The 22,216-nt window shown below is 23.0% G+C and overlaps 2 protein-coding genes across 3 annotated transcripts; both read right to left on the bottom strand.

Moving 5' to 3' along the window:
• Positions 1–87: 87 nt before the first annotated feature.
• On the bottom strand, positions 88–7,534 carry LOC129614859 (protein rotatin homolog). Its single transcript, XM_055529807.1, has 18 exons — positions 7,409–7,534; positions 6,911–7,352; positions 6,532–6,859; positions 6,367–6,474; positions 5,674–6,314; positions 5,299–5,621; positions 3,321–5,242; positions 3,126–3,261; positions 2,757–3,064; positions 2,545–2,672; positions 2,312–2,490; positions 2,127–2,255; positions 1,831–2,031; positions 1,580–1,764; positions 1,279–1,480; positions 1,031–1,218; positions 711–966; positions 88–648 (listed from the first exon to the last, which is right to left on the bottom strand). The coding sequence occupies exons 1-18, from the start codon at positions 7,446–7,448 to the stop codon at positions 416–418; spliced, it is 5,949 nt and encodes a 1,982-aa protein (XP_055385782.1). The 5' UTR covers positions 7,449–7,534; the 3' UTR covers positions 88–415.
• Positions 7,535–8,181: 647 nt separating this feature from the next.
• Positions 8,182–19,640, bottom strand: LOC129614849 (oxidative stress-induced growth inhibitor 2-like). 2 transcript variants are annotated; one of them, XM_055529794.1, is made up of 6 exons: positions 19,401–19,640; positions 18,448–19,265; positions 10,719–11,008; positions 9,840–10,639; positions 9,572–9,756; positions 8,182–9,506 (listed from the first exon to the last, which is right to left on the bottom strand). In XM_055529794.1, exons 2-6 carry the CDS (start codon positions 18,509–18,511, stop codon positions 8,647–8,649), a joined length of 2,199 nt encoding a protein of 732 aa, XP_055385769.1. In that variant the 5' UTR covers positions 18,512–19,265; positions 19,401–19,640; the 3' UTR covers positions 8,182–8,646. The 2 variants fall into 2 exon arrangements, with proteins under 2 accessions (XP_055385769.1, XP_055385768.1); XM_055529793.1 differs by having other exon boundaries at positions 18,448–19,640.
• Between the last annotated feature and the right edge of the window lie 2,576 nt (positions 19,641–22,216).

Below are 22,216 nucleotides of genomic sequence, written 5' to 3' on the forward strand. Positions count from 1 at the left end.
AAATTTTGTACCCCTTTGAGTGTAAACTCAAAGCAGTTAACCAAATTTCCAATGCATTGTTGTCATATCTTTGCATAATTAGGAAATTAAATTTACTTTTGCTCCTTCCACTAAATTATTCACAGTTTCTGTTATATATATGGTATAACCAGTACTTAATAAGTTAACTTAAAAACAAAATATTTTAATAACAGGATCTACATAAAGTTGATTTCTTATAAAACCTTCAGTGCATATGTACTCACTTAATATTACAACTTACAAGGATTTACAGCTTTATTTATCCCAGCATATTATTTTTAAAATGCATGGTTAATACCAATATAACTTAAAAATTTATTTCTATATTTAATCAATAAATTAACATTTTAAAGTTATTCGAATAAATTAAACATTAAAAAATCTTAAAAATATATTACTTTAAGATATTTAAAACAATTTCAATAGCACTATATAAATCATTTTCTGTATCATTTTTATCAATTTCACGTTGGATATTTTTCAACTTCATTGGTATACCCCAACTTTTAACAACATGTCTCGCTTTAAAATTCTTTGATATTAATTTCCACAATGCTATTACTATAATAAATTTTTCATGTTCGTTCCCACTTTCCAAAACATCTCTAGTTACATATTGAAAGTCCTCTGAAAGGTTTAATTTTTAGAATTCAAATAAAATTTTTAAATATTTTTTGAATAAAACTTACGAGATGATAAAAGACCGGGTCCGTTTGCTTGCAAGAATGCCATATTTCGTAAAATTATTAAGCACAGTAATCGGATCTTATTTTTTGTTTTAGTTATAAATGAACACAAAATATACAAGTGCTTGATTACGGCTCCTTCTTGATATATAGAAAAAGTACTCCAAAATTCTAACCAATATATTGTCACAACATTCCAAGACTTTTGAATTTTAACATCCATCGGATGAAAATTACTTATCACATCCAAAAGATTCATCTATAAAATGTTAAAAAAATTAACATAATGATTGTATGGTAATTTAGATAAATTAATAAATTACTTTCACTAAAAGCAATCTTCCTTCAATACATGTACAACAGTTTGTTAAAATTCCTAATCCTAGTTCTAATATACCAAAATCTATATTGGGATGTCTAATTTTATTGGTTTCAGCTATTACCATTTTACAAGTGAGTTGCATAATCGAATTGGAAAAACTTGTTATTGATGCCGCAAATTGCTTGCAAACTAAAATTAAAATGTAATTGCAGTTATAGTTTTCATATTACTTATATTATCAAAATTTACCTTCAAGTGAATCTTTACTTAAAACTACTAACGTTTTAAGAAACACTTCCCGTAGCGATTCAGAATGATTTATCCACTGCCATGTATGCAATGCAGTTTTTGATAATTTTTCGATTTCTGTTTGATTTTTTAAACAGTCTGAAGAGAACCAGTACAAAATTATACTAAATAAAATTGTTAAATGACGTAAGATGGCAATTTTCTGAAATTATAATAATATAATGCATCAAATCTTCAACAAATGTCTTCTACCGTTTTAATCAAGAGAAAGTATAATTAATTTAAATTTCATATATTTTACCTTTGAATCTCCATGATTTCTTATATATTCAGTAGATGTAACTGTAATATCTTCGTAAATTAAATCAATTTGGTGAAGAATCGTACTTAAAAACTCTTCATTATGGGCAAATTTTCTTACTTCGGGAGAAGTCCTTAATAACGCTGCTAATGCCTCACATACTAAAGTCTTTTTAAAAAGTTTACCTGCAAAATTGGAATTTATTTATGAAAAATATTGAATTTATAAAAACTGCTTGCTTATTGAATAACCTTCTGTTTTTTTCTGGAATAATTTATTAAAAAGTAAAGAAGCACTGTAAAATATCTGTTCACTTCCATAAAAAATTTGATTAGATGTTTTTAATTCAGTGGAATCAAAAATTATTGGAATCGTTTTAAATCTATTTGTTGAAAAACTATAACTTTTTGCTAACAATGTTATTAAGAGTGTTAAAGATGCATTTTCAAAATCTGCAATAAAGAAAAATATAAAAATTCAATAACAATTTCAAAAAAAAAATTCAAATACTTTCCTGAATTTTTGCTTTTAATTAAACCGAAATCAATAATTTCTATTATATTTAAGGCTCCATTACTTGAAAGTATTTCACAAAATATTTCAAAGAATATCGAATCGTTAATTAAAAATCTTAATGTTTGGATGGGATTTATTAACAGGCTTGGATTTTTCTTTTCTAAAGTCATAAAAATATAAAATTTAAAGTTGGCATTATTTTGTAAAAAATTTTACCAAAATATTTTAAATTTAGTAACTGATTCAGAGCTACTATAAAACCATAATCACTGCACATATTTTTTTTAATTGAAGTAATATTTTCATAAGATAGAAATTTGTTTATTATAAAACAAATTTCGCTGAACATCCATAGCGATTCATCAGTAATACAAGATGGTATAAGTTTTATTAAACTGAAAATTAAAGTAAGATATTTTTGTTATATGAAAATATTTTAAAATTTTTACTTAAAAATTCTGATTATGAAGGGTTCATTATCAAAAATTTCCACTTCACTTTCTGGGCATAAATCTATGAAATTACTTAAAATTCTGCAATAAGCATTAATAATACTACAAGTTGTTATATTTTGAATCTGTAAAAAAAAATCCAAAAATTTTTCTCAAAATTTTTTAATCGGTTTAATTATTATTAATTATTTAATGAAAGTGAATATCACCTTGAAACTGTTTATTGTTCTTGCAATATGAATATGTTCAATAGATTCTTGAATAGCTGAATAAAAGCTATATTTAGAAAATAACTTTGTAATCAAACGTAGTCCATTATTTTGCTGAGATGGTTCTAATTCAATACACAGTGGAGCAACGGATAAATGTAAACATGTTCCATTTGTATCATTACTTTTATGACTTAAAAGGTTTGAAAACAGCATTCCAGCTGCAAATCGAACTAAAGGGATTTCATTGTTATCAAGAAGAGTACTTAAGCAACAAGCATGAAAACCACCAGGCAAATATGATAATTCTAAAAAGATTATTATAATTATTGCCCCTTTAATTTATTTTATTATTATTAAATACTTTACCTTTTACTATTAAGTGCGATCCTTTTAAACTAATAGAAATTTTTGTTAAAATTCCCCATGACAAAGCTCTTATTTCAAAATCCTCATGACTACACAAACCCGACAACAGTTTTACATGGTTTTCATCTAGCATTATCTTTAAAAAAACAAAAAAAAAAGTAATAATGTGTATCCAACAAAAAATTTATAGCATACCTCATCGCAACAATTCATCAAATTTCCTACGATAAGCAAACAGTTTTTATTTAAGTGGGACCCGCATTGAGTAAATAATTTTAAAGCCATCACAAAATATAACATCTTTTTAATAACGATTGTCGCAAAACCATAATCTATATCGATATTTTCCGTTTTTGTAATTATTTGCAATAAATTTAACAAACTTCGAACTTGGTCTAAATATCTTTTATGAAAACATTCTTCAGCTATTGGTATTACAATTTCAAAAAGTTTATTATAAATATTAGAATAGTATTTTTTTGAACTTGTTTCAGTGGTATATAAAGCATATTCCTGTATTTTATTGTTATTAGCTTTAGTAGAACAAAAATTTATTATAGTTTCTATAAGTTCACATACGCTGTCATACAACGTTCTTGGAACATTATAGTCCTTCAAAACTTGTAAAATAACACAATTCTGTTCACTAAATTCTTTTAATATCCATAATATAATGCTTTCATTTTCTAATTTAATTAAGTAATGGAACAGATCAACAATATTTTGAAAAATTTTATGATCTCCAGTACTGCTTGGTTTAACAATCAAAAATCTTTGAAATGTTTTTATCACCTCATTACCGTCCAAAATGCTATAAGATCCCAAAAACAAACAAAATCGAAATTCAGCCAATTTTTTCAAAAAATCATTTTCTGTTGTTTCATTGGAAATCTTCTTCAAAAATTTTCTTACATTATCTTGAGGTGAGGTTATTTTAATTAAACGTATATCTTCACTATTAATTTTCAAATTTGAATTAAAATCTAAAATATCCTGAAACTCTATTATGCCATTCGAAGTTTCATTAAAGTTTTCAGGAAAATCCGTATAATCCAACGTAGTATTGTCATTATTCAATTTATTTAAAATAATATTTTTGTGCATTTCCTCAAAATTTGTAAACCATATAGTAGAAAAACTGTATCTTATAAACTGCAAGATAGCTTCATTTTCATTTGGTTGTTTTTCTCTAACTACACTATATATTGGCTCTGTTCTTCGACTCAGTGGAATACTTGAAAAACGTTCGCTTTCAGAGTAGGGTTTTTTTGTTTTTGAAAAAGTGTTGCTTGAAAAATTGCTGTTGTTTTTCGTGTTGTTTTCAGATATTTCCAAAAAAATTTGCTCAAAATAACTTACTTTTTTATATATGCTTTCTTCCCAATGAAAATCGCTTTTCAAAGGTAAATTTATCTTTTTCAAAATTATTGGTACCGAAATTTTCTTTTCTCCACCCACAATATGATGGTTATATAACAACAAAAACAAAGTTATTACTGCATCTTGTTGCAGTGTTATATCATTATAAAACAGGAACAAAGATCTTAATAATAATAAATAAATATTGCTTTCACCCGAAAGCTCATTGCGAAGAAAAGCATTACAAAGAAGAATTTTTGACAGCATACCGACAGCAGGTATTAAGGAGTCGGTATAATCCACAGTTGGATTTTTCTTTAAAGAATTTTCTAGAGCTTGTATGCTGTAATACCAACCGTTATCCTTAAAAATAATTTTATTCATGTCGATATCTTGACATAAAACATTAAGTTGCATCAAACATGTTTTACGAACATTTGGCTCAACATCACTACTTTTAAGAAGTTCTAATAATGCTGGTATTGTAGTGAAATCATATAAGCCCCCATAAAAAATTTTTTCAGGGTCTCTTGGTACTTGAATATAACATATATTATCCGGAATAATATCAGATATTTCGGAAATATTTGGCAAAAAATCATATTGCATCGGATCTTTCGCTAGAATATATACTAAACGTGAAACTGCTTCGGACCGAATCTTATAATTAGTTGAAAAAAGAAAACGTAAGTTTCCTTTTAGTAGTTCATGTGTATCCAAACCATTGTCTGGGTTAAAAAGCTCTAAAATCAGTTTTCCTAAAAAAAAAATTCAATACATTTTGTTTTTCTTTCTGTTTCTTTTCTGTTATTACCAAAATTTTCATCACAGTTTGCTAAAGTTTGCAGTAGTGGAAAGTTTGGAATTAAAATTTGTAATATATTATTCCAACTTGAACCCAAAATATCTTTTCCTTTCAATATTAAGGATAATATAATTTCTGCATTTTTGCTTATTCTGGTTTCTTGATGAAAATATCCGAAACATATAATTTCCGATATAATTTCAGATGTAAGAGGAATTCCCAATGATTTGGGACAACTCAGATTAGAACTGAAATTTCGGATATTGACGTTACCATTCATTAAACAACCAAAGGATTTCTTCATGTTATTTGAAATTTCTTGGTATGTAACCCTAAATGTTTTCCAGTCAAATTTTATTTAAACAAAAATAAAAAGTTCATTACCTTTGAACATTGACGTTTTCATGAGCTAGTAAACGTAACACAATTTCTTCGGAGATTGACTTTAAATCTGGCTTACCATCAAACAAATAAATTGAACTTGATATAGATTTAATTATCTTCCGCACAAAACCTAAACTTACGTGGATTGATAAAGTGTCTAAAGCTTTAAGAGCTATCTGAATAAACTCTACATCAGTTTTTTCTTCTGGTCTTTTCAAAATATCAATAGCTTCGGTAAAATTCATATGACAATTTAATATAGCATTTAATTGAGGTTTAAGCATAATGTGGTTCTCTACAGCTTCCTCCACTTGGTTATAGATCAGAGGATAAAATTGCCGCAAAGGAAAGTCTAAAATTGCGTTCTCTAACTCTATATGCCATATATCTATGGATTTTTTGTATATATTTTCATTTTGATGATTTACTTGCTTAACTAATTTTGCAATTATTGAAATTATATAAATGTATTGTATTCGATAAGTTCTATACATTTTTTCTTGTCTATAAAATCTGGCCAAAATTCCTAAGTCTATTAAAATTGATTTTATTGAAGCTAAAGATGCATTCTTTTTATACTCAACAAGTTCCATTATTTCAAATATAATCATTATAAGTTGGTACACATCAAATATTTCATTCTAAATTATATTTCATTACTGAATTTGCGGTCATAAACTGGTTAAATCTTACCTGATCAATAGCATCATCAAATGCTTTTAAATGTTCTACACTTAATTTTAATATTTCAACACAAAATTGCGGTAAAGAGATCTGTATTTTACAACTAGTAGATGTATTCTAAAATAAAATTTAAGAATATTAAAATATATGTAGGCGGACAATGAAATATATTACTTCTTTCCAAGTAGGATCGTAGCATTCTGAAAGAACCCGTTTTCTAATTCTACATTTAATAGCCTCACTTAAATAATTGAAATTTAATATTAACAATTTAGCAAATTTCTTTTCTTGAAAATATAGCTTGATCATATTTTTGACAATATATGGAGGTTGCAAAAAATATTCAACAGGATAATCATTTACAGCTGTTTTAAAATATTCTAATCCATTCTTTACTTCTTCATATGTACTGATAGTTGATAAAGAATTGAATATCATATTCATTTGATTTAAGTCTGGTCTGCTAGGTGTCGACCAAGCTTGTTCATATTCACTCAAAATACTAAAATATTTTTGTTTAAAAAAAATTTTTTTTTGTAATTTATTAATTTACTCATTGTTTTCTGATCCTAATTCTTGAATGGAAATATTATCTGAACTACAACCTGTAACCGGAAGACTTAAACTGCTGGTGTCGTTTTCAGTGTATTTTTCAAATTCTTCATAATTTTCTAATAACTCTTTTATATTTTGTACAATTTCTTTATAAAAAGCTGATGATTTAACAATTTCATAGATTTTATTGACTTCTTTTTCCAGCGTACTCTTTTTTAAGAATTTCACAGTTTCATGAATGAATTCACTTTTTAAAATTGTTAAAATTAAATTTAAGACGGTTTCTACTTCCAATAAAGGCTTTTTGTTAAACCAATTAATCAGCTTGCTCATAAGTTTACCAGAATTCATATCAATAGTAGCATCTTGCTGGAATGCTCGTAATATTTTGCCTTCTATGTGTTTTAATGTTCTTACCCTGATTTCATCCAATTCATGGTCTAAAAATAAATTGCAACTTATATTTTAAAACAAATCTCAGAATCGATTTACAGACCTAAATTTTTAATGGCTGAGGCTGATATGTTATACGACATTTTAAAAATGCATAGATTTAACTTAAAATATATAAAATAAAATAATTACAAAAAATTTATTTTTGATTTTAAAGTGTTCAACGATAATTATAAATACAAACGGCGGCAGTTTTGTTTTGACATATTCCTCACAAGAATGACAGCTGGAATATCGTAAATTATATATCATCTCCGTGATGTTATGTTTCAAAAAAAAAAAAAATATTTTTTTTTCACTCATTTTTTTTTGTATTACCGAGTGTTATTAGAGTTTTAGTCTCAAAAATTAAAAAAAAATGATAAAATATTTCAATACACATTTCTTTTAAAACTTTATCAAAAAAAATCACATTTTTCAGTTTTATGAAATAATTTGAAATGCGGTCGTAGTTTTCGAGCAATTTGAGACATATTTACATACATACATAATGTACGTACACAGATCTTTCCATTTTATGATAAGGATGTGAACTATTGGGTTTATAAATTCATTAATATTCAAAATTCAAATAAACCATGACTACTTTTGCAAGAAATATGGACTTAAATTATCAACCGCTCAAAGACCATGTGTAATTTTGGAAAAAAATGTTTCTTGTTCATGTAGACAACTTAATTTTTTCTCATTGAAATATTTATTTCTTAACATTATAATTATCATAATCTCTACGTATTTAATTTTAATGAAATACATAAATCTGAAATAAAAAAATCAAACAAGTTTTTAAAAACTTTTTCTTAAGGGAGTTTTTTTTATTACAGTAGGAAAAATTATTTATCTTAAAATTACTTTTGTTCATAAAATAAAATTTGTCTTGAACTTTAAAAGTTTTTTAAATTTAAATGTATTTAAAAAAAATTTTTTTTTGATGTACAATAATACTGACTTTAATAAATTTTTAGTGAATTTAGATTTCTAACGTATAAAATTATTAAATAATATTGTTATGTTTCAAATTATATTCCAACAACAACGTGTTTATATTCAAATTAAACTATTTTGTTTAAGACTACAGTACAATTCAAAATTATTAATATAAATATCGATCTTGCGCACCAATTATTTTAAAAGTAATTACAAAAGTTGAAAATACACCACGATTTTTTACTTAATAAAAATAACTTCTAAATTTCCGTTTTCTTTTTCAACAATCGCCTTGGTATATTTTATATGTTCTCATTTTAGTCATTAAAACAAAATAAAGTCTAATAGAAATTTTCAATCATTTTCCCTATTAAGAGCGGCTGTGATTGCTAAGGCACCACCCGGTATAAATCTAACAAAATTATCACCAACTAATGGACCTAACGCATATAAACCTTTTGGTACACGTTCAATTTCATTTGTAAATTTATCAACAGCAATTTGATTAGTCTTTGAGTCAATTGGTTTATTTGGATCTATTCCAAGTCCTAGACCTGTGTCTTCAGTGACAAATAACATATTTTTTAAAACTGGACTATTTAATCGATTTAAGCAATCACATGTCTTATTATACTGATGGCCACAAATTTTTGTGCGATTTTCATTTGAACGAAAACTCCATTCGCATATATTAAAATGTTTACATTTTGAACAAAAATTTTTCAACCAAGAAATTTTTCTACTCATTGGCGAAAACACGACTTGTTCTGTTTGATTAACAAAATTTGTTGCGAGTGTTGTAATAGCCACCTTTGATGGATATGTTGGTAAAGTTTTTGTGATATTGGATATGAAACGCAAATCTGGTCGCGACCCAATCAATATAGCACAATATGACACTTCAAATGTTTTCATTTCGCCAGTTATTAAATGGCGTACGGTAACATTATGTTGATCATTATTTGATGATGAAGTAAATATATCACACAAGGTATGCTCTGGTAGTGGTGTATAATAATCATATTGCGTATGAGGATCTTTCATCATTCTTTGTACTTCATGATATTCTGGATAAACATTTTCTGGTAACATTTTATCTAAACCAGCTGAACGACTGCGGAATACGTGAATAACGGGAATATCAGACAAACGACATATTGTTACTGCATCAGCTGCACTTAGTCCAGCACCGACTACAACAACTGGTTTTAAACCTAAAAAAAATTTATAACATGTTTGAATTTTTTTTTCAAAAAAAAATTTAACAAAAAAAACTTACTTCTTCGTTCTTTTTCCTTTAATTTTTCTAAATCTGCTTCTAAATCAGGTAATTCGTGCTTAACCCATGATGACTTTAAAGTTTCTCCTCTTAAACCTAATCTATTTGCTAAATCTGAAACACCATTCGCCAAAACAACATTGTGACAAGCGTAATAAAATGATCGACCGGTTGCCTTGTTGATTCTGTAATAAAAATATTTTAATTTTCACATTTTCATAAATAACATAAAATTTAAGTTTTAAAATGGAAAAAATTATAATATTACCCAGCAACAATCCATCTAGCTCTATTAAATTTTCCTTTTTCTGGAAACTCTGATTTTTCTATGCAGGGCTGAGTTTCCTTGTCTTGTTGGTCTGTCAATGGAATACATATCTGCTGTTCGTCTTGTTGCAAACAAGATACTAATGGAGCGATTAGTGTTACTATAGTATCATTTACAAAGTATTTATTCAAATCCATTATACTAACATATTCTTCATAATATTGCGCAACTCTTGATACAAGAGCTCTGGTCTGAACTTCTTTTGACATTAAACGTTTTAGTGATAAATTTCGCCGAGGGGGCATTTGAATACCTTTATTCTGATTTATGTTAAAACTATCATTTGCATTTGCATTAATTGTAAAAGCTTTAGTACATTTACAACACAAGGCACCTATTTCCGATTCATTATTATTCTCTAAACCTAAACTATTTTTATCATCTTCATTCTTTCTGACAATGTTAGTTTTTATTATATATTTTGGATTAGGTTTTGATCTTAGTTCAAGACATTTTGCACATTCTGTATTATTTTCCATTTGTGTTTTTTGTTTTTGATTATCACTTTTTTGTAATGAATTTTTAATTATTGTTTTAAATAAATTATTTGAATTATTTGGATTTTCAATGTCTTCAATATGTTCTTGTTGTTGTTCTTGTTGCTGTTTTTGTTCTTCCCAATCATTATAATTTAAACCAGGTAAAGACATCCATGCCGCTAATGATAATGTACGTAAATTTGGATCCATACGATGCCATGTTCCACCTGGTGGACCTTTACCAAGAACAACATGATCAATCTATTGACATATAAAAAGAAAAATATGAAAATTAAATTATTAAGTGAAAATCAAAATGTTAAATTTTAAATCAACCCACCGTTCTATTAGAGTTCATTTTATATTCTAGCATTGATGGTAACTCCATTCCAAAATCAGCACATGGATGTTCTAAACTATCTAATAGTAATGATACTGGATTTGTACTTCGACCCTCTAAACCTTCAGCTAATGTAATTAAATCTTGTTCAACTAAACTTTTACTATTATCAGCATAATTTAATCTAGCTCTAAGTAATTCATCTGGATGTTTTTCTATCTTTTCTGGAATCCAATATGGCCAATTTCCGGCTAACATATAAGATAATGTAATACCACTGGGACCATTGCCTGTAAATAAAAGAGAAAAGTTTTGATTTAAATAAATGTATTAAAAAATAATTATTTACTTAATGGGGTATATGAATTTTTAAGATTTCAAGAAGTACAAAATTTCCAACTTATCTTGATTTTATATAAAATTAAATTTCTTTTAATTCACTGTAATTGCATAATTTTTGAAAAAATTCTCTTCAAATATTGTAAAGGACATTTAAATTTTATAAGTACTACATTATTTTTGACCTTAATTTTTCTATTATATGTATATAGTATATATGTATATATATGTATAAATAACAAGTATATACACATATTTTATCGATTTTATGCATAAAAAAAAATTTTAAATATTTTCTATTTATGAGATTTTATTGCACGCACTGTAAAATTGTGAATGGGTGTTTGAATATTTTTACATCCTTGAATCATCATTGTTTCTTTCGAAATTTTTTCTGATCCAAATTTCAAATTTGAAGATGAAAGGAGATTGTGAAAGAAACAGAATAGAAAATAAAGTGGCAGAAAGAATACAATTGGATAGGAGGCCAATAAAAATTTTCGCTTAATTTTATAAAAAAAAAGTTTAATATATTCTTAAATATATATGATACATATACTATGTATGTACATTATTTGTACTTATAGATTAAAATTTCACAAATTTGTATAACATTATTTTATTGTTTAATAACATGCAAATTTCAAATTCAATAGGTCATTTATTTCAACAGTTAAAACAATTCAAAAATATAAAAACCAGAAAATTTTTCCATAAACATTGGCATGTGTGTGTTTTGTATCGATAAATTATTTAATCTAACTGTTATATAAAATGATATATTGATAATAAAATTCTTATATCATACAATTTTTTTATATCTTATCTATATTTTAAATGAAAATTCAAAATTTGTCACTGTTTATTAAGTGTTTGGTATTTTGACAATCAAATAAAACAATATCTGATGGCTATGGTTGACTTTTTACATAGCAAGTTGACAAAAAATTCTTTCTGTCTCAAATGTTTACTAAACGAAAAATGAAATAGGAGGGGTAAAAAATGGTTTCTGTTTTTCTAGACCTAGAGCATATGCATATTGTAATTATTGTTAATTAAAACATTTTTATAAATAATTATTTTTTAAATGAAATTACAGGTTTTTAAGAAGCTCAAGTTTTACACAAAAGTATGTTTAACAAATTATATTTCATCCGGATATTGATGAAATTTCGCCTAATTGTATGCAATTGAAATGTATGCATATGTATGTATTTCAAATTACAATAATTACCAAATAATGTAATTAAATTATTAATTTATATATAATTATATATAAATTTAAAATTTATATTGAATTTAAATTGAATGCAATTTATTTTGCATGAATGTAATATTGATAATGTATTACTAAAATGATTACAATTAAAGGAAATTACAGAGTAATATTTAAAGTATAATTACGTGAATGAATAATTATATAGGTAACTCAGTAATATATGAATAGTTACTAAGTACTTATAAAAGAGATATTGTAAATATTTATAATAAGCAAATTAAAAATGCAATATTTGCTACTACAAAAGTTAATAAACTTATATCTATAAGTATATACATACATAATATAGAATACTCAGTACTAATAATAAGTATACTCATGTAATTAATGTGAGATATTGATACAATTACAATGAAAAGTTTATATAGCAATTAAAATAAGTATTCATATTACAGCTATAAGTATAATATCAATAAAAATATTTTATTATATATTAAGTATATTATGTGTGTGCAATAAAATGTAGTATGATTAAAATTAGCAAATAAAAAAGAAGCAAAAAAGAGAAAGAAAGAACAAATTGAAATATATGGGAGAAATTTTTTCTAGAGTATTTATTGCATGTCGTCATGTCAGATGGTGGTAAATTCAAGTACTAATATAATACGTCATTCCCAGTTAATTAATATAAACTATGTCGTATATAGTTTTAATTTATTACTTTTAGTATAATAAAATAATAATAAAAATAGAAAAATAAAATAAATAAATATTATCAGAATGAATTTATAATAAACCAATATTTAAGTATATATATATGAATAGGTATAATACACAATAATAAATTTATATATACATATATGTATGCACATGTACTTCATTAAACAAAAAGCTCTTAACTATAATTCATTTCATTATCTAAACATAAGTAATACTTATGTACTAAAATCTGCTGACTAATGTTATGATTTCTTTTTAAAGATATCTCATGTTCAACAATAAAATATTAAAAATATTCAGGTATAATATGAATAAATTTATTTTGTTTATTTTATAATGAATAATATGAATGAATGATTTTTTACGAATTTGATATTTAAATTTAAAGAAAATCGTATAGAAAAGCCGTCAATTTGTCTATATTGTTTGAATATACAAATTAATTGTTATATTTAATTTACTTTTAAAATATAATTTAAACAGCGAAATTTATTGGGAACTTCAATCGAAATATTGTTAGTTATGGTGTTTTTTAAAAACTATACAATATTGATGCCGGATTACCGATATAACTGGAAGATTTCCGAATATTGACAAACAGACGAATATTGAAAAGTCAAAAATGTAAAATTAATTACTCATCGAATGCTTTCTTAATCAGTTTTTTTTTCCGTTGTGTTCAATGAGAAACCACATTGAATCGATTTCACATTGGCAATTATTGTAATGAATCACAAAAAAAAAAAATATAAAAATAAAATTATCACCCATTATTTATTATACTATCTACGTTATTTATGAATAATTATTATTCGATACAATAACTCTTTAACTTATATGCAAAATACGAGTAAATAAATTATACTGACTTTCTTTACAACATTATTGTGTTCATAATCATATATAGTTCATTATATATACTCGGCGAATGATTACTTATATATTAATTATTAATTTTTATTTATATTGAAGACTTTAAAGGTCAATTTTGTTTAATTTTTTGCATAAATTTTTAGAATATATATTTTTTATTTACATTGGATCAATTATTTATTTGCATACTATAAATAAATATTATATATATATATGAATGTATACAAATATTTTACTATATTTTCATATTTAAAGTTCTTTTCTCATTCAATTTGTATAGTTATGCATTTATTCAATATATAACAAATAAATACAACAAATATGAAATTAGCATATATGCATATAAATTTTATAATAAATGACTAAGAAAGGACCTTGAAGTGTTCCAAGAACTATAGATATTGTAATATGTAATATGTACATATATATATATACTTATTTCATATACGTCAGTGCATTTTTTAAAATTTTATTCAATATATTTTAGATATATAAGTAATTTCTTTTTAAATGTATCATTAAAATAACAGTTATATAATTAATTACTGCTGTTATGATAGTGTTGTAAAATGTAGAACAATCTAATCTAAAAATGTATTATATATATATATATATATATATATATACTTAATATATATATATATATCAAATGACTTTATTGTATTAAATAAAAAATACATTGTACCAGTATAATTTTTTAACTTAATCTATACTTTTGTATAACACTAAAATAAAAATATAGAAATTTTTTTTTATCAAAAGAAATTTCTTTATACTGTTTATATAAATTAATAAATATAATAATTTTATACACATACTTATATACAATATTATGTAAATTTTTTAAATATGATTACCATTAAAAGTTCATTAGCTCACGTTTTTTTAAGCTTTTTATAATTTATTTGTGGTGTTTAAGCGTGCGATAAAAATTTTTATTGTAGGCAAGTCTATATGTATATATATACACATAAGAATATAATCAACGAAAATTATGTTTTGATATTATTAAAAATGAATATATAAATAATTTAATTAAAAAACAAAAAATACAAAATAAAAATAAAATTTTAATAATTAATTTTTTCTAGAAAAAATTAAAAAATTATAAATATACATAATATATGTAAGTATATGTACAAGTGAAACTAAATTAAAATTTATTGTAAAAAATGTAAACCATTATCTCAATTGATCTTAAAATTTAACAGAAAAAAAAAATGCCGAAAAAATTGTAATTAAAATGCTTGAATATTTTGTTTTTTTGGTTAAGAAAATACGATAATTAAAAAAACACTATAAGTATACACTTGTACATATAAGTAAGACAACCACTATTATTAGAACAGCAATTGGAAGAAACTCTAAAAAAAAAACTATTCTTATATGAATTCAGACTTTTTAAAGTGACATTCATTTTTTCTTAATTAATTTATTGATAATAAATTAATTAATTTATAAAATTTTAATCAGTTATAAAGAACAATAATTAAAAAAATTTTTTATATATAAGTTATTGAGTCAATAAAATTAAGCAAATTGTAAAGAATTTGTTTTGTAACTTTATTTATACTTTCGTAACTTGCACTCAATTATATTGCTGTGTTGTTTGAATTGTAAAAGTCTATATTAATTTTAATTGAAAAAATATGAAATATATTTTTTTATTATTTTTTTATATTTTAAATAGCATTTGCAATTTATGAAAAATATTCAAGAATGGTAAAAAGAAAATAAAAAATATATTAAAGAAATGTTGGAATCGTTTAAATATTTTAGCAAATTACTTATATAAATAATTGCTATTTTGAAAATAAAACAAAAAATTAAAATTATATTGAAGATAAAATATGCATATATTAAATTAAAATTATGTTAAATTATATAAAAGATATGGTTCGTTTATTTAAAAAGGAAAAAAATAAATTTATATTTTATAAGTACGAGACCATTTTAAAATTTTTTTGACTAAAAGACCATTATCCAATTTTTCTTTATATTAATCTCTATATGAATAACAAATAAATTGTTAATTTTATGTATTTTGCATTCCTACATTTAATTTACCTTTTATTGTGGCTCTTAATTTATTATTAGGTACTTGAATTTAAATTTATTATTCTTTAAATAATAAAAAAAAATATTTTCTATTTTTATAAATAGATATATATATTAAATTTAATTATGTATTTAAAAAATTTTATTAATATACTTTTCTAGGAATTAGGAATTTTTTTTAGGAATTTAAAGATAATTGAGTATAAGTAAGTATATAATTTTTATTAAATACCCTTGTTTTATTTATTTTTAAAAGTATATTTTATAAAATATAACAAAAATATTTTAGCAAACCGTAATATTCGCAATATTTTATAAATATTTTTTTTTCTAAAATCCCTGGGGGCTGGGCTCAAAAGCAGTTTTACCAAAAATAAAATAATAAATGTGCACCTAATGAAAATATGTAATTAAATTAGATAATTGAGTTTAAATTAATTAATGATAATTTAAATTTCAAAATAAGTAGTATATAATAAATTTTTTTGATCAAAAATAAATAATAACACTATTTCACAGAATAATAATCTTTTTATATTATTTTACTTATTATTTAATTGTTTTAGAAAAGTATTTTTTTTTTTATTACAACTTAATTTTAAAAGAAAAAGAAATTCCTCGTTTAAATAAAATTTTACGTGTGTTATACAAATAATTACTTAATTAAGTAAATATTTTAAATTTATTATTGAATATACTCATAATGTTAATTGTGTTTTATTTAAACATAATTATTTACTTCTTTAATATGATTCATTAAAATACCAGTTATTTTTTTTTTTTTGAAAGAATATAAATAAAATGTTTATTTTTCTTAATTTATTGTAAAAATTTCTTTAATGAATTTAAAATTTTATTTATAAATTATATAAGACAAGAAAATGCATTGTCATTCGTTCTATAAAACAATAATTGAACAATATATATATTTATAATACATTATGTACGTATGTGTATATTACATTATCTTGCTATATTTTATAAATTTTAAAAATTAATAAAATTTTTTTTTTTTTTATAATCAAATTATAAATTTATATTTTCATATGAGCACAATTTTTACCTTATATTTTAATGTTGCTAAGAGAATATTTTATTCTTTTTTTGCAAAATCTTTTTTACTTTTACAATTTTTTAGGTAGCTATGTGCTTTGTTTTGCAAAAAAAAATATTTATATATATTTTTTTGTGTTTTTTTAAATTTTATAAATTAATTTGCATACATTTAATATACATATATATAATAATGTACATGAATATGTAAATATAACAAAAGACCACCTATTATATAAATAAATACGTTTAAAGAGACCTAATAATAATTTTTTTTTTTGAAATCGATTTATTAAAAGCCGGAAACATATTTAAAAAAAAAAAGAAAAAAAAACTTAATCAAAATACCCTCGAAAAACAAGAAAAATTTCAAAGTAAAATAAAAAATAATTTCACAATAATTTCTACTTTAATTTTGAATATAAGCAAGGCATTAAAATTAAGAAGGTACTTCTTATACAGTATGTTCAAAATCTACCTACATAAGTCAGTATTTTATATTATGCATCATATAATAAATATGTAGGAGTTATTTATACAAGTGAGTATTTTAGTGAATTTCCATGAATTTCATATGATTGCTTTATTCATTTGCAATATAAAAATCGAGTATTCAAGCACATATGCAAATTCCCAGATACTTGTATACATAGTAAAATATATTAATGTTATATGTGCATAAGTAGTATATGTTTGTGGCATTAAGCCAAAATTAATGAAACATAAAAAGTTGTATTTCTAGTAAATCGATTTTAAAATTTTCTTTTCGTTTTTTTTTTTTTTATTTTTTGTACCTTATTCTGAAAGAATTTTTTTTTTCATTTATTCTGGGTCACAATAAAGGCATATATTGTGTATATGTATGTAGGTACATTATGTATTATGTATATTTTTGAAGTGAATTTTCAATAATGTTATAAAAATGTGTCAATTTTAGAGATTTTCCAAAAAGAAATTAATGTAAAAGTTTTAGATTTTATATATTATGTACCTATGTACTTAGTTTTAAAACTGAATTGCCTATTTCACTTTCTAACTAATTCTAGTTATTTTGATTCTAGTATTGGTAAGAGTGCTCTGAGGTTTGTACTTTCTAGGAAGTTAAATTATATTTAACAATGGGTTATATAACAGTGATATTGTGGCTCAACAATTTTTTTTTTTTTTTGGTTTTTCCGTAAAACTTATTCCAAAAATTTTTTTAAGTCTTCCATACTAATAAACTCTAATCTTACTAACTTTCTGCTATCCTCATCAAATTATAATGATTTTGTTTGGCAATCTGATAGCCTAGAATTTTGTGTGCCTAAATGATGATTGCTTTTGTTCTTTCATGCAATATTAATTTAAATGACAATTGATGCTTGGCCTAAACAATTCATCTCATATATATGAAATGAATTGTATATATACATATTATATAGTTGGATATGTACACAGATAATACAAAGTTTATTGATAACTTACCAATAATGACAACCTCCTTATATTCAGTTCCTTTTGGTATACTTTTTACTGTTATGTCTTTCATTATGAAATTTATACTCTTTTATTTATTTTGATCTTAAAATATTTTTAATAAATAACTATTTTATAGCTATGTATGTAAATATGTATATAATATTATAACTGCTTTTATTTTAAATGTTTCTCAAGATTAATTATTATAATAAATAATTATTTAGTAATTATTAAATAATATAAGATTCCTTTTCAGTGTGAAAAATATTTTTATTTTTTTCTAAATTTTTCCGATTTTCTTAAATTGAAGAACTGAAATTGTCTTTTGTTTTATAAAAAAAATTATTTACTTAAAAATTTTCACCACTTTAACTTGTTTTTTTATAATCCTTGAATTTATTTGAGTAAAAATAATTCCTTTTTCATTGAAATCAACTCTAAAGTTACTTTTAAAATTATTTTTTATTTTTGCTCAAAATTGTATTGCACACCTTTTTTCCTAATTTTATCCAATTCAAGCGAATTTATTTATATAAATATGTATATGTATATATGTATATTTTTTTTGTTGTCTTCTATTCCTTTTAGTATCCGTATCCGATAAAACCCGTTTAAATTGCATTTACGAGGAAATTCCGCGCTTTTCTTTATTTTTATTTTTTCTTCTTTTTTCAATTTGATTTTGTTGTTTTACACTGTGAATCACAATTTTTTTATTTTGTATAGCTATTCCCAGAATGGTAAAGAATTGGTCATATAAAAAATTAAATTTTAATTTTACTTTCTTCTTTTCTTTTCAGTGATTTTTTTTTTCCATTTAACACCTAAAATATTTATTTTTTTAAGTTAAAACATTTGTTTTATTGAAAATAAAAGAAAAAATCTATAGTCAAATTTTCTTTTTCTTTTATGTTTTTTTTTTTTTTTTTAGTTCACATTTGAATATCTCTTTAACTCACAAAATTTCGAAATGGAATGAACTACAACCTTGAATAACAGCCGGCTTTTATATGAAAAATATTGAAAAATTTTTATATACTCTTTTTTTTTATTGTTGCGTTATTTTTCTCTAAGTTTTCGCTCGCTCTCTCCTTGTCCTTTTTTTTTTCATTGATATAATATGGCTGTATAATGAATTAACTCTATTAGGTTAGGTTATGTTTTCATGATAATAGTGTTACCTAAAATAAAAAAAAATTTTAAATAAATATTATAGTTACAATTATGACGATAGAAAAAAAATAGGAGTAAAAAAATAGTAAATCATTATGTAAATATTAGTTAAAAAAATTTTTTTTTTTTGTATTTTAATAAAATGTGCATTAAATAAATATGTACTCGTACAATGCATATATTATATAAGTCATTATAAAAAATAATTTCATAATATGACTTTAATTGTTCATCGCATTCAATTAAGTGTATAACACTTTATTGAGATAGTTTTGAGTATATTTTATAAAGTTAGGTTTAAGTATAGGATAAAGTCACGTGGCAAATCATGTAAAATACTTATAGCTTTTAATAGTTTTAATAAATCGAGTATTGTAAATTAATTTAAAGTTATTTTGAATTCTGTGCTTAATATTTTGTTTTTCAAGTTGTTTTATAAACTAGTATTATTCATTAAATTTGTACATTTTATAATTATACTGACAAATAAACAAAAAGACGACTGAATTAAATAGGAAAATTATCGATTTTTCATTCTACAATGTATACAATAATATAAATATGTAGTATATAAATATGTAGAATAATATAACATATTTAAAAACATGTTATAACATTTAAGAATTCACGTTTAGCTTATTTTGGTAGAATTTGTTTTTTTTTTTTTAGATAAACTGGCAATATTAATATTTTTAACTGAATTACAAATAAAACGACACGAATCACGAAAAATGAAAATGAATAGTTTTTGAGTAAAAATGTTGTATTCATTATATGGTGTACATAAGTACATACATATTTATCTAAGTTTACCTATGTATGTTAATATGTTTATACATATATATGTACATATTTTCATAAATATGTATAATATAATATAACATACAAGTATACTTAATTATTCTTTAGTGAAATAGAAAATCGAATTGGAATAAAATTTAAAAAAATTGTGAGAATTTTTCTCATTTCTTTTATACATAAACATACCTACTATACAAACATGCAAATGTAGGTATATATGTACGACATATAATTTTTTTTCAATTATAAATTCTATTTTATTGTAGAGTGCGGTATTTTGTATTTTTTTTTCATTATTTTCTTTTGCTCCTTTTATTTTTAGAAATGGTCTTCATACTCAAATCTTTTACGTTAGAATAAAATTTTACAACTATATAAAATGCATCAGATAGCTAACTCACTAAGTCACTATCAATTAAACAATAAAAATACTATGTATATGAAATATATTATACATTATACACTATAAATATTCAATATATTAATATGATGTTATACTATTAACGTACCTATACATACCATGTCTATCGGCATGTAACTTTGTTTATAAAATTTACGTATAACAAGGCAAAGGAAATGAAAATTGTTTGGATGTAAGGAGTAGAATTTTATAGTAGAGATTTAAAGAGACATGAAATCAACACTGCTTGGAAAAGTATTAAATTATTAATCTACATACACACATTTATACGTAAATATTCCGCAAATTCTATCAATATATAAAATAGCAACAGGTTCAAAAACACATATTTATTTAGGTATTTTGATGTACATATGAATACATTTACTTATACGAATGTGCATTTGATTTTTGATTACTATTATTAATTTTTATATGTAGAACAATATAGCTACGAATAAAATTATACGATTATGTTGTTCTCTTTATGAATTTGAACGTAAAATAAAGAATTTTTATTTGAAATATTTATAAAAATAAATTTTTCTCTATAAATGGCAAAGTAGTAAAATAAATATAAAATTTGATTTTGTTCACATAAAAATTATTTTCAAAACACCATGTGTATAACACTTTATATATACATACATCCAGTAACATTTTTGTTTCAATTAATATCAACTTAATATGTCCATGTTGTATACAAAAATTTTATAATGACGACATAGAACCACCTTTAAAGAAGTAAAGGCTAATCATTGGACTTATTTAGTGCTGGGGATATAAGAAAGTTTTTCAGTTTCTTTAAATTTTTTATGAATGTTAATAATAAATGAAACGTGTACATAAGAAATTAATTACACATACAAATTAATTATACATAATTTAAAATAACAAAATTAAAAGTTGAAATATTGATTTTAAAAATTTTAAGGAAAGTTATGCCCACACGTAAGAAAGTTGTATTTTTTATAAATTTAATTTTCGGTGCTAAAAATTTTTTGTTATATCAATTTTTATAACTTCATATGTAATTATAACAATATTTATACATATTATGGGAAATCATGTATTTATATGCGTATAATATATTTTTCCAAAAGTTTATTTTTAAGGTATACCACAAAGAATTTTATTCTATTGCTTGTTTAATAAAAATAAAAATTTCTATGAAAATTATTTCAATATTAATTAAGTTATTTTTATGTATTTTAGATATTATAAAAAATTTGAAGAGAACAGGACACATAATGGACTGTCATAAACCACTGATTTTTTGGGAAGCTTATGTTCTCTCAAAAAATAAAGATAAGTTTTGAAATTTCAAATAAAATTTTACAGTATACAGTAATGGTCCATCTCCTACCACTGTTTTACTTTGTCATCAGTTTTACTTTGTCT

Source organism: Condylostylus longicornis, unplaced genomic scaffold (genome assembly GCF_029603195.1).
Source record: "Condylostylus longicornis isolate FDR11 unplaced genomic scaffold, ASM2960319v2 ptg000124l, whole genome shotgun sequence".
NCBI classification, from domain to species: domain Eukaryota; kingdom Metazoa; phylum Arthropoda; class Insecta; order Diptera; family Dolichopodidae; genus Condylostylus; species Condylostylus longicornis.

Bases quoted from the DNA above. Each gene is read 5' to 3' on its own strand.
- LOC129614849 (XM_055529794.1), bottom strand. From the start codon at position 18,511: ATGAAAGACATAACAGTAAAAAGTATACCAAAAGGAACTGAATATAAG. The intron at 11,009-18,447 runs GTAAGTTATCAA...TTTTATTTACAG, and splicing joins TAAGGAGGTTGTCATTATTG to GCAATGGTCCCAGTGGTATT. The intron at 9,757-9,839 runs GTAATATTATAA...TTTTTATTACAG, and splicing joins GCTAGATGGATTGTTGCTGG to AATCAACAAGGCAACCGGTC.
- LOC129614859 (XM_055529807.1), bottom strand. From the start codon at position 7,448: ATGTCGTATAACATATCAGCCTCAGCCATTAAAAATTTAG. The intron at 2,491-2,544 runs GTAAAAATTTTA...TTTAATTTTCAG, and splicing joins TTCATAATCAGAATTTTTAA to TTTAATAAAACTTATACCAT. The intron at 2,256-2,311 runs GTAAAATTTTTT...TTATGACTTTAG, and splicing joins ACTAAATTTAAAATATTTTG to AAAAGAAAAATCCAAGCCTG.